Source organism: Rhincodon typus, chromosome 9, assembly GCF_021869965.1.
Source record: "Rhincodon typus isolate 14 chromosome 9, sRhiTyp1.1, whole genome shotgun sequence".
Lineage (NCBI taxonomy): Eukaryota > Metazoa > Chordata > Chondrichthyes > Orectolobiformes > Rhincodontidae > Rhincodon > Rhincodon typus.
This window is the reverse complement of record NC_063340.1, coordinates 44,556,196-44,568,217: the sequence shown is the minus strand read 5'-3', so window position 1 is coordinate 44,568,217 and position 12,022 is coordinate 44,556,196. Positions and strand designations below refer to the sequence as shown.

The 12,022-nt window shown below is 40.8% G+C and overlaps 1 protein-coding gene across 5 annotated transcripts in view; it reads right to left on the bottom strand.

The window, feature by feature from the left end:
- Positions 1-11,740, bottom strand: part of LOC109914746 (proteasome activator complex subunit 4) — a 148,556-nt gene extending 136,816 nt beyond the window's left edge. For all 5 annotated transcript variants that reach the window (XR_007262862.1, XR_007262861.1, XM_048600865.1 and 2 more), the window contains exon 1: positions 11,408-11,740. Coding sequence is in view for 3 of the 5 variants with exons in the window: in XM_048600865.1 (XP_048456822.1) it covers positions 11,408-11,703 (296 nt within the window). In the remaining 2 variants the exon portion in view is untranslated. The remainder of the gene's footprint in view (positions 1-11,407) is intronic.
- Between the last annotated feature and the right edge of the window lie 282 nt (positions 11,741-12,022).

Sequence of the window (12,022 nt, the reverse complement as noted above, 5' to 3'; positions counted from 1 at the left end):
ACTTAGGCAATGTCAGTGTACTACTAGCACCTGAAGAAATGGCAAAGCTACCAACATTTCATGCTCAATCTGAAAGCTGGCAAGATCCAAAATCTACACTTAATTCCAACCTCTGAGACACTACTATACCTACATGGGTTAAATCCAAATTGAACAGGAAGCCAATATTTAATTCTCTGGTTCAATCTGAGGGAGTTGTCGAGTTAGTGACTACGATGGTTTTGTTTCAGATGATGTGCAGGTGAAAAAAATCTTTGTGCGTTTGGGACTTGGTTGGTCGATTGTCACTATGTTGTCCAATCATGAAATTGGGGGTGGCAACAGAGTTAAATGATAACTGCTGCCAGTCTACGCAAGAAATGCTAACCTACACTTTTGGATAAAGGTACTGAGAAGCAGTCTGTAGATGAATACAAGGACAGAATGGAAATGGAACCTAGGAACACACTGAACATGCAGGATGAGCCTATACAGGTGATATAACAGTTACATTGAAACTAATTGAACTGGAACAGAAAACGAGCATTGACACCTGGTGGAGTAATCAACTACGTTTGCAGACAAGTTGAGGAATAACAATGTATTGCAGTTGCACCAATATTTTTCGGTAGCATCTGCTGTGTGCATAATACTTCCTGTATTGAAGGCTTTCAAATAATGAAGGCCAGAACAGGTAGGCTGACATTTGGATAAAAATGTATTTAGAATGTTTGTTGAAGAGAGGAAAATAAACTTGTAATTTTTGCAGCACTTTTATGACCTCAAGATGTTCTGGAGTGCTTTGCTATTAATGAACTTCTCTTCAAGTGTATTCACCTATTATGTGGAAAACGTGACAGTTGATTAATGCACAACAAGCTCCTGAAAAACAGCAATGTGATAATGACCAAACAATCTGTTTTGCGGATCTTGACCTGGGGCAAGTATTTGTGCAATTCTGAGAAAGACCTGCCCTATTCTTTGAAGTAGTGTCGTGTTGATTCATATCCACATTAGTGGCATACATGTTCTTTGAAACATCTCAGCTGCAAGTCGGCATCCAATATGATTGCTTGACACTTCAGTGCAGTACTATGTCTTTTGCTCAAGCACATGAAATAGTTGTGCTTAATGGTGAGCTATCATGAAAAAAATGGGTAAGGGCTTTCAAGAAAACGGCACAATTCCTTATGCAATGCAACAGTTGGTGAGTATTGAACTAAACAATTAATTAATGACATGAAAATTGGCAGAGCTGTGGTTAGTGAGGAAGGTTGTCAAGGGTTGCAGCAAAGTATTGATTAGTTGGCAAGTTGGTTGGAGAAACGGCAGATAGAGTTTCATCTGGAAAAAAGTGTGAGGTGATGCAATTTCAGAAGTCAAACTCAAGAGGGAAGTATACAATAAATGGCAAGACCCTTAAAAACACTGATATACAAAGGGATCTTGGGGTGCAAGTCTCCAGCTCCCTGAAAGTGGCAAAATAAGGTTGTAAAGAGAGGTACAGCATGCTTGCCTTCAGTTGGGGGACTGAATATAAAAATTGGCAAGTCATTTTGCAGCTGTATAAAACCTTAGTTGGGACACATTTGAAGTATTACATGCAACTCTGGTCTCTACCCACTGGAAGAATGCGGAGACTTTGGAAGGGTGCAAAAGAGGTTTATCAGGATGTTGCCTCGATTGGAGTGTATTAGATATAAAGGAGAGGTTGGACAAACTTGGACTGTTTTTCACTAGAGCAAAGGCTGAGAGGCAAGCTGAAAGTAGTATATAAAATTATGGAAGGATTGTTGGAGTCTTTTTCCCCCAGCGTGGAAATATCAAATGTTCAGGGGCATCGGTTTAAGGTGAGAGGGGTAAAGTTCAAAGGAGATGTGGGCGGTAGGTACCTGAAAGGCATTGCCAGGGAGGTGGCAGAAGCAGATGCAATGGCAATGTTTAAGAGGCATTTCGTCAGACACACAAACAGGCAAGGAAAAGAGAGATACAGACCATACGCAGAGGAGATTATTTTAGAATGGCATCACAGTTGGTACAGACACGAAGGGCCAAAGGACCCGTTTCCGTGCAGTACTGTTGTACGCAAGCCAGAAAAGAAACTAGCTATTCTTCTTCATAATTTACTTCTCTTAAATAATAAAAATGATCATTCAGGACACCTTGAATGATCTTGAGATCAGTAAAAAGGAAATGGAACGAAGAAAGTGCTTCTCTCCTTTCACACCATTTAGCTACTTGAAAAGAGGCAAAAGCAGGAGATCCTCACCCGTTTTCTGCAGTGAAGAATCAACATTTGCAGTTATTTTGACTATTGATGAAGTGAGTAGCTCATAGATTTTGAAGTTCTCTGCCCACACCTAGCAATACATCTAAAATACATTACATCAAATCTTTGCAGTTCTGACAGAAGTTCATCAACCTGCAATAGTAATAGTCTCTACCTACCCACAGGTGCTACCTGATCTAAGCATTTCCAGCATTTTCTGTTTTAGCTCAAATTTTTATTATCCATGTGATTTTGTTTTTCTGCCAATTTCCACAAGAGCCATTATACACAGGAAAATTAAGCTTTGTTAAACTTTGACTACCCTACTCATGAAATTTACATTGCACCATTTCACCTGCTCAAAAATGACCATGTACAAACTGTAAAATAGTCCCCAAGTCAAATATGGCAACCATTATGTACACTAAAATATTCGTTAAGCAGCACTAAGTAATTGATCCACTTTAAACATGGCAGACAAAGCATTCCATTAATAATGTGTAGCCTTGCCCAATCTACTGTGTAGAATACCGTCAAAGGGAAATACACTCCAGATCAACAGTTCCCAACTAAAGTCATGAGTCCGATTCAGTTCATACAAATAATACAGAACTGCAAGAAATAAAATCACATGGCCTTCAAGCTATGATAATGAACTTCAAAGTAAAGCACAAAACATACATACTACAATTAGTGATCAAACAAAACCTCAATCATATTTCTGCATGATGTCTCTTACAAACACCACACCCATGCCTTCGCTGAAGACTTCAGTTTATTTTTGATTGCATTTTTAGTCAAATCAATGACATAAATGATAACCAAAAATCCTTCATAGCCAATTACCAACCTATACTGAATGGCAAAACAGGTTCAAGGGGTCAAATGGCTTACTTCTGCTCCTTCTATGTTTCTATCAGTCCACTTCGATCATCAGTAAAATGATGGAACAGGTCATCAACAGTGCTTTCAAACAGCACATGCTTAGTTCACTGATACTCAATTTGGGTACTGCAAGAGTCTTCAGCTCCTGACCTCAAGAGGAGGTTTGGCTCTTTTGAGCTCTAAAAACACTTGAGGCTTAACATCATCCAGGATAAAGCAACCTACTTAACTGGCACCACATCAACAAACATTTATTCCCTCCAACACTAACACACAAGAGCAGAGGCATGTACCAACTACAAGATGCAATTCATCAACAGATCCCAGAGAGCACCATCCAAACCCACAACCACTAGCACTTGAAAGGACAAGGGACAAAACACACGGATACACCACCACCTCTATGTTCCCCTTCAAACCACTTCCCCAACTTAGAAAGATCACCGTTTCCTCTGCTACTGCCATTGGATCAAAATCCTGATACTCTCCCCCTAACAGCATTGCGGGTGTACCTGCACCAAATGGATTGCAATGATTCAAGAAAGCAACTCATTACCTTCTCAAGTGAACTAGGATGGGCAATAAATATGTACCTAGCCAGTAGTGCTGACATCCCATGAGTGAATATAAAAAAAGATCTCAGCTGCCTGGAGCTGCATTCATACTTAGATATGACAAAGCTTGATTGGTGCCAAAATACCATCCAGAGAGATGACATGATTTACCTGCAGCTTTAACTGAACAATTTATTGAAATTCAAAAGAGATCAGCTTTTGAAAAAATAAAACTTAAGGCCCCTTCAAAATTTGTGTCAGAATTTTGGGTTGGTGTGAGGACTCACTGTCCTGACATTGTAATCAGTGCATTAAAAGTGATTATTTTTCCCCCCAGCATGTTTTTGTCTGAAGTTGGCATTTAGAATATTTGTCTGCATCAAATTTCATTATTGATCAATCCTAGACATGACACTGGAGATCGAGTGTACAGTGTCAACCACACTGCCAGATTTTGAGAATCTGTCATAATCGTACAATCATGAATATCACAATCACCAGACCCAAAAGTAATGGCCTTTTAAAAACATATTTTCATATTTACATATCAATAACAAACTTTAATTATATACTGAATGCTATGGTGTTGTTTCGCTATTGTTTTGTTTTTGCTGGCGTCTGGGGTCACAATTTTCCTTACAATCCAAGTTTAACATTTGAAAGAGCTTAAGAACAATCTCAGGCAATGCTTCCTAAAGAGAAGATATCAACATTATCAAATGTATTAAATTAGGGATTTTTAAGGCAATGTTATATCTAAATGCAGCGATAGAATACGACAGGGAGAGGATGCACAATTTTGTAAAGCTGAGGAAGGAGGACTAGACATGATCGTACCAGGAAGAAATAAGTGACAAGTAAACGCTGGGCGCTGTTAGATATATTTCTTCTGCACAACAACAGTATACTGACAGTCAGAGTAAAGCGAAGCAAATAGTCAGTGTAAGATAAATTCCAAGCAATTAGGTGGATGAAACAATTTGAATTATAAGCCGATGTGTTATATTGCTCACAGATTTATGCAGATTGGATAGAGACTGACCTTAAATGATGGTCATTGATCGTTTTCTGCAAGATTTCCAATTCTGAAATTTGACCAGATAGCGTGCCTGTGTTGAGACTGTCAAAATAATCTGACAAAATGCCTCTCATCGTCAAAAGTTATAATCATGCAGCAGAACAGACCGTCTGGTGGTGAGCAAGGGCTCTCCCATCAGATCCTTCTTACAAAGGTCTGGAGAAAGATGCAGTGTTTTTTTTTAAAATAAGAATCAATCATTCTGAGCAGTTCTGTGATACAGAACTCTTGAGCTCCACTGGCTGTTCCAGGAATGCATTTAAAGATATGAATTTCTGCACCTAGAAGTTCAACAACAATTATGAAATCACTTTAGTCTACCCAAAATTTGTTGGTGTTTCAATGCAAAGAGTTGCCTTTGAGTGTTGCAGACTGGAATATTCCAATGCCCATGACTATGTGCTAAGGGACATACCAAGGCTGGGGCAAAAACCACAAAGTGCAATGGTGATAGGTCACTGCTAAAGGACACATATACAGAGGGACTGGAAGCTGTAGAAACCCTCAATCTCAGAACATCAAGAATACTGAAATTGTATTGAGACGGAGAGGAACATGGTGCAGGAAGAAATTACATTCTCTGTAATTTTCAATTGCCTCAGGTTGTATACTTGACATGGAATGCAATAAGAACCATTACAATCATATTGACATACCCAAGAATGAAACATAATGAATGAAGACAAGTTGAATTTTCTTGCAACTTCTGTAATATACAAGTTGAAATATCTTGTAATGCAAATTTACAAATAAGGCACAAACACTACATCCACAAGACAGATGGAAAATATACACACAAAAATGCCTTATGAGGAAAAATAAAGTCAATGATCAAAGGGTCTGTTTCCGTGCTGTATGACTATATCTAAAAAGAGTGGCTGAAAAAATCCAGTGTTTCAAATGCTGGTTGTAAAAGGAGTAGACTAACAGGGCAAATACAGTAGCCACCTTTCTGTGCTGTATAGTGCCGTAATACTAAAGGGCAATATATTTCTCAAATACATAAAACATCCAAATAGGGTGGCTAGCACATGCCAGATACTATTTTGATTCACAACAATTCAAATCTCTTACGAGTTTCTAAGTTCACAGTCAGTGGTGGAGGGCTTTCCACAGCACATTACTACTAAGGATGAATGCTGTATGCTATTCAGTCTATTATTAGTACTGAAGTCACATGATTAATGTCTAGTATGAATTTTTCACATTCATAAAATTGTGAAGGGATCAAAACCAGCACCATAAATGACTTGAGGTCACCTCACACGTACTATGGCAGCACTCTGTTTTATTTAATACTTTACACAGCCTAACTTACTAGATCAACCAAAGGAATTTTATCAGAAATCCAAACAACCCAAAAAAATCTTCCATTTATATGTAAAATGGCTTATAATCCTTTGAATATCCTGAAGTTGCTGCATCCACTGACATATTTTGAAAGTAACTTAATCCACGCAGAAGAGGCTCACACAGCATTATCCATGAACTATCTTAAAAGAAGTCAATCACTCCTTCCTCTCAGTTTATTTATTCAGTGTGCCCCCTTTATATTTGACTCCACCGAGTTTCCATCATTTTCTGTTACTTTCATTGACACTTCTATTTATCTCCACATTTACTTAATTCTCATATTACCATCAAAAAAGCACACTATTTGTGATGACTTGCACAATTTTTAGATAGCATTTGTATTAGACAACTTAAGTCAAAGACTACAGTACTGCAAGGAAACTAGAATATGGAGGAGGTGCAAATATCCAGCAACATCATTTCAAAGGAAGCTTCTTAATGTACTATCCAGATACAGTTAGTTGAATCCCTTTTCCACATTATTTTCTAGATGTTTTCTTTAACTATTGGATAAACAGAAACCAAACTATTTGGAAGATTGTGGTATGGTGATGATGTCTCTGGAGGGTATTAAGTGATGGGCACAAGTTCAAATTAACCACAGAAAGTGGTGAAATTAATAAGTCTAGAATTGAAAGCTGGTCATTGTTGATTGTCAGAAAAACCCATCTGTTTCACTCATGTTCTTAAGGAAGGAAATCCCTCCCCTTTCCCTGGCCCAGCCTACTGATGATTCTAGACCCTGGGTGTTTTTGCAATGTTTCAGATAGTAGGAACTGCAGATGTTCGAACAGTTCATCCACTTCACCAATACCTCCCACCCCAACCTTAAGTTCACCTGTACCATCTCTAATACCTCTCTCTCCTTCCTGGACCTCTCTGTCTCCATCTCCAGCAACCACCTAGAAACCGATATCCATTTCAAGCCCACCGACTCCCACAGCTACCTAGAATACACCTCCTCCCACCCACCTTCCTGCAAAAATGCCATCCCCTATTCCCAATTCCTTCGCCTCCGCCGCATCTGCACCCAGGAGGAGGCATTCCACTCCCGTACATCTCAGATGTCCTCGTTTTTCAAGGACCGCAACTTCTTCCCCCCCACCCCCTCTTCAGTGGTCGAGAATGCCCTCGACCATGTCTCCCGCATTTCCTGCGACACATCCCTCACACCCCCTCCCCGCAATAACAACCAAAACAGAATCCCCCTCGTCCTCACGTACCATCCCACCAACCTCCGGATCCAACGCATCATCCTCCGACACTTCCGCCATCTGCAATCCGACCCCACCACCAAAGACATCTTTCCCTCCCCACCCTTATCTGCTTTCCGGAGGGACCACTCTCTCCGTGACTTCCTTGTCTGCTCCACATTCCCCTCCAGCCCCACCTCACCCAGCACTTTTCCCTGCAACCGCAGGAAGTGCTACACCTGCCCCTACACCTTCCCCCTCACCCCCATCCCCGGCCCAAAGAAGACTTTCCACATCAAGCAGATGTTCACCTGCACATCTGCCAATGTGGTATACTGCATCCGCTGTTCCCGTTGTGGCCTCCTCTACATCGGGGAAACCAAGCGGAGGCTTGGGGACCGCTTTGCAGAACACCTATGCTCAGTTCGCACTAAACAACTGCACCTCCCAGTCGCGAACCATTTCAACTCCCCCTCCCATTCCGCAGACGACACGTCCATCCTGGACCTCCTGCAGCGCCACAACGATGCTACCCGAAGGTTGCAGGAACAGCAACTCATATTCCGCTTGGGAACCCTGCAGCCCAATGGTATCAATGTGGATTTCACAAGCTTCAAAATCTCCCCTCCCCCTACCGCATCCCAAAACCAGCCCAGCTCGTCCCCGTCTCCCCAACCTGTCCTTCCTCCCACCTCAAGCCCCACCCCCATCTCCTACCTACTAACCTCATCCCGCCCCCTTGACCTGTCCGTCCTCCCTGAACTGACCTATCTCCTCCTTACCTCCCCACCTACACTCCCCTTTACTGGCTCCATCCCCGCCTCTTTGACCGATCTGTCTCCTCTCCACCTATCTTCTCCTCTATCCATCTTCTATCCGCCTCCCCTTCTCTCCCTATTTATTTCAGAACCCCCTTTCCCCTCCCCCATTTCTGAAGAAGGGTGTCGGCCTGAAACGTCAGCCTTCCTGCTCCTCTGATGCTGCTTGGCCTGCTGTGTTCATCCAGCTCTACACCTTGTTATCTCTGTTTTTGCAATGTGTTTGATTCGTTACTGTCCTCTAAAATGGCCTAGTAAGTCACTCAGTTGTACCAAACAGATACCTGAAGGATTGAAGTTGGTGCAAAACCACAGTTTCAAACATCTGCTCAAGAGCAAATAAGAATGGATAACACCACCTACATCTCATTAAAGATTTTTATCTAAATATACATATGTAAATCTTGAATTTAGACTACCATAAGGTAAAACATCTGAGGTCATCCTCAAGTAATTAAAAAAGTAGTTTTCCTGTAATAAGCTTTACCAAAAGATTTAGAAAAAGGCTCCCAAATTGTTTAGAAAAGCAAAATCAAAGAGCCAGAACAATGACACACTAAGTTTTACACCAAAAATAACCACCTTTTACCTGGAGCAATAGTTTATGAAATCTTTGTACAAGCAAAGCACAGGCACTGTATTGTCCTTTGGTTGATTCCCACTCTTCCTAATTATGCTATAGTTGTCCCTTTTGTCTCCAATCGCAATATTTCTTAAGCAAAAAACATTACACAGTTTTTTTTTAAAACATAGGTACAACTTGCATTTATATAGTACCTCTGACATGGAAGAATATCCCAACATATTTCACAAAAGCTCCAATCAAAAAATTGGGGTCCTAATCCATAAAGACATTGGGAGATAGGGCCAAACTCTTCAATAAAGAGGTGGGTTTTAAGAAGGTTTTTGAAAGGAGATTAAAAGAATGTAAGCATGGGAAACCAGAAGTAGGTACTAAGGGTAGGGTTGAATTGGTAAATGAACAGAATCTGGTACAAGATTGGAATAATTTTTTTTCCAAGAGATTGCCAAAGAACAGTGGAACATATTTAGATAAACAAACTTGAATCTAGTTATATTCTGAGTAAACAACTTCTGAAACATAATCTGGTATACAACAGGTTTCTCCACAACACATGCACTCAACCCCACGGCACCTTCAGAACTGCAAAAAAAAACACATGAAATACAAGTAGATATAAGTAAAGTTTCCACTGATGTGATATCACAATGACAGACATCACAAAGCACCAACTGACCTTTATGGCAATCACCAACTTTTCAGTGAAAAAGCTTCAAGCTTGAGATAATTTGACATAAGTTCAAGAAAACATTTGGCAGCCTCACCAGTGATGCTTAACAGATCAAAATGGATCACAGCCTCTCTTTATACATAGTGAAGCATAAACCACTCCTGAATATTTATAATTTACATATAGCTACAAATTTTATTTTTCACTTACAAGCTATCCCAAAAATTTATCAAAGAGAGCAATACATCAAGATGATCACACAGACCACAAATAATAATCTGCAACTACTTCCGAGGAACATTCCAAAAGTCAATAGCTGATTGCTTGCATTAACATAACAGTAGTGAGATGGTTTCATTTAAAATCTCAAGCAGTTATCCCCCAAATTTTAAATCTTATGTATTCAATTTGAATTTGGAAGGGAGGGGATGAACAGGGGAAATGAAAGAAGTAAATAAATACATTAACATTTGCATTAACGTGCAATCACTGATCAAGGTAAACAAATAAAAACTGAACATAGCACAGTCCCTGAAGCACTGGGTGCCCAGAATGAAAGGAAAGAAGGTTATTCATTAAATTGTGATACAGAATCTTTTTATGGGGTAGCAAACAAGCTGACCTTGTGTAATCCTAAAAAAATTTCAGAACATCATGAACAAATGCATGCTATATCATATCTTATTTCAATGTTATTCAAAATAACACATTGCTGGCATAGTATCAAATAAGTTTGCAACATTTAAAGGGTGCTGCAACAAAATAAAAACTCAAAATTGATTATTTAATTTGAAAACAAAATTTACCAAAGCAGAAACTGAAATCTGTAACGCACAATGATGGCTTTGAACAAAATGGATTTGCCATCATTTTACAAGTGTGAATATTTGTGTGGGGGGAAACAAAATCAAGCTAAGAGTCTGTCTAGAAAATTACTTTAACACTGTATAGATCATTTCCCCACCTCCAACTTAACCCCATATTTACCCAATACTAATACTGCATTCCACATCCAATTAGACAAAAAAATTCTCACAATGCTGCAATGTAGTTCTTGAGATGGTTATTAGCAAGTGCATAAGATCTACTAAAGATCATAAATCAACTTTAATCTTGACTTATTACTTACGATGTGACTTATTTGTCAAATGGTCTAATTATTTTTTTCAACAAGGCAAGAAAACCAGGAACACATTCAGAAGTGTTGGGTACCCAAAATTAAGCTGCAAAGATATAGCAGATCCCTAATAAATAGAAGAACTTGTCCCTGATTAATTATTGATTAAAAGTATTCAAATATTCGTTTACAAATAAAATTTGCAGAGGAATCATTTTCAATGACATACCTTAAGCGCCTCTAAATACTTTATTGGAAAGAGCTTAAAAGTGTAAACGCAAGGTTGTGATTAAGCACCTAGGGTTGAACGCTCGCATTAGGTTTTATTTGCATTTTACTATTTAGAATAAATAAATAAGCATTAAGCCAGGCAGGGGTTTTGCTAAACTAAGACAACATGAACCAGTGACACTGACTTTTAAAACTAAGATTTATACACGATTATCAGCGCTTCCCTTCCTTACCAAACTTTGACAACAGAGAAAAAAAATGTCGTGTCATAGTCAGCTGTATCTCAAACTCAAGGCAATACATTTCAAGTTGGTGAAAGGTCACATGAAGTAATTTGTTTAAAGAAGAAGCGTTATTTTTCACTGTTCCTTTGCCCAGTTCCTTTTTAAGATTCGCCAGGTCGTAACAAAGAGCTACGCTGGTTCCGGAGGGATTTATTTCTATTTTTAAACGTCAATGTTATCACCAGCAGAATTACGGCCTGGAGAAGGGAAGGTGGCCCTGGCTCAGCCCGTAGCTTTACAAACACCTCCCACCGCATTCCGGTCGTCCCGGAAAGGACTGACTAACTCGGGGGTGGGAGGTTCAGGGAGAAATAGAGCCGGATCCAGCTCGGGGGGTGGGAAGGGAAGTGAAGGCCGCGCCGCCCGAATACCCTCCCTCCCACCTTCACTCACGTTGACAGCTTTCTTGTCCAGAATAAAACTCCAGGCCACAGTTCCCGGAGCTGCACGGCCCGGCCCAGGTTGCCTTTGATCTGGCCCAACATGTAGCTGGACTCCTGGTCTAGACGCTCCGCGTACGGCAGCAGCTGGTTGTACAGGATCTCCTTCTGCGGCTTGAAGCCCAGCGCCTCCTCCCGTCTCCGCCGCCGTCTCCATTCGCTGCCGCTCTCCTCGCTCACGTCAAGCATTTGGCCTGGCCTAGGATCACTAGCCGGCCACGTCTCACCACCTCCCAACTCCCGAGCCATCTGAGGCACCGAGACCGGCGGATATGAGGGAAGCGCAGCTCCCACTCCCCCTACACACCAAAACCCCGTCACCAACTGACACACTTCCGGTCTCTGATCCCATCAGCCGGTGGGGGAGGGGAAAATGGGCAAAAGAGGGAGTTTTAAAACAGTCTGAGGAGGTGGGCGATACAGAAATTGGGGAGGGGGGAAGAAGCGGATGTGAACAGTCGGGAAGGGGGGGGGTCGGTGGTAAAAGGGCTGTTCAGGGAGATGAGAAGATTGACAGAGGACAGAAAATGGAGGAGGAATGAGGGAAGGTAGATAGAGGGGAGGGAGG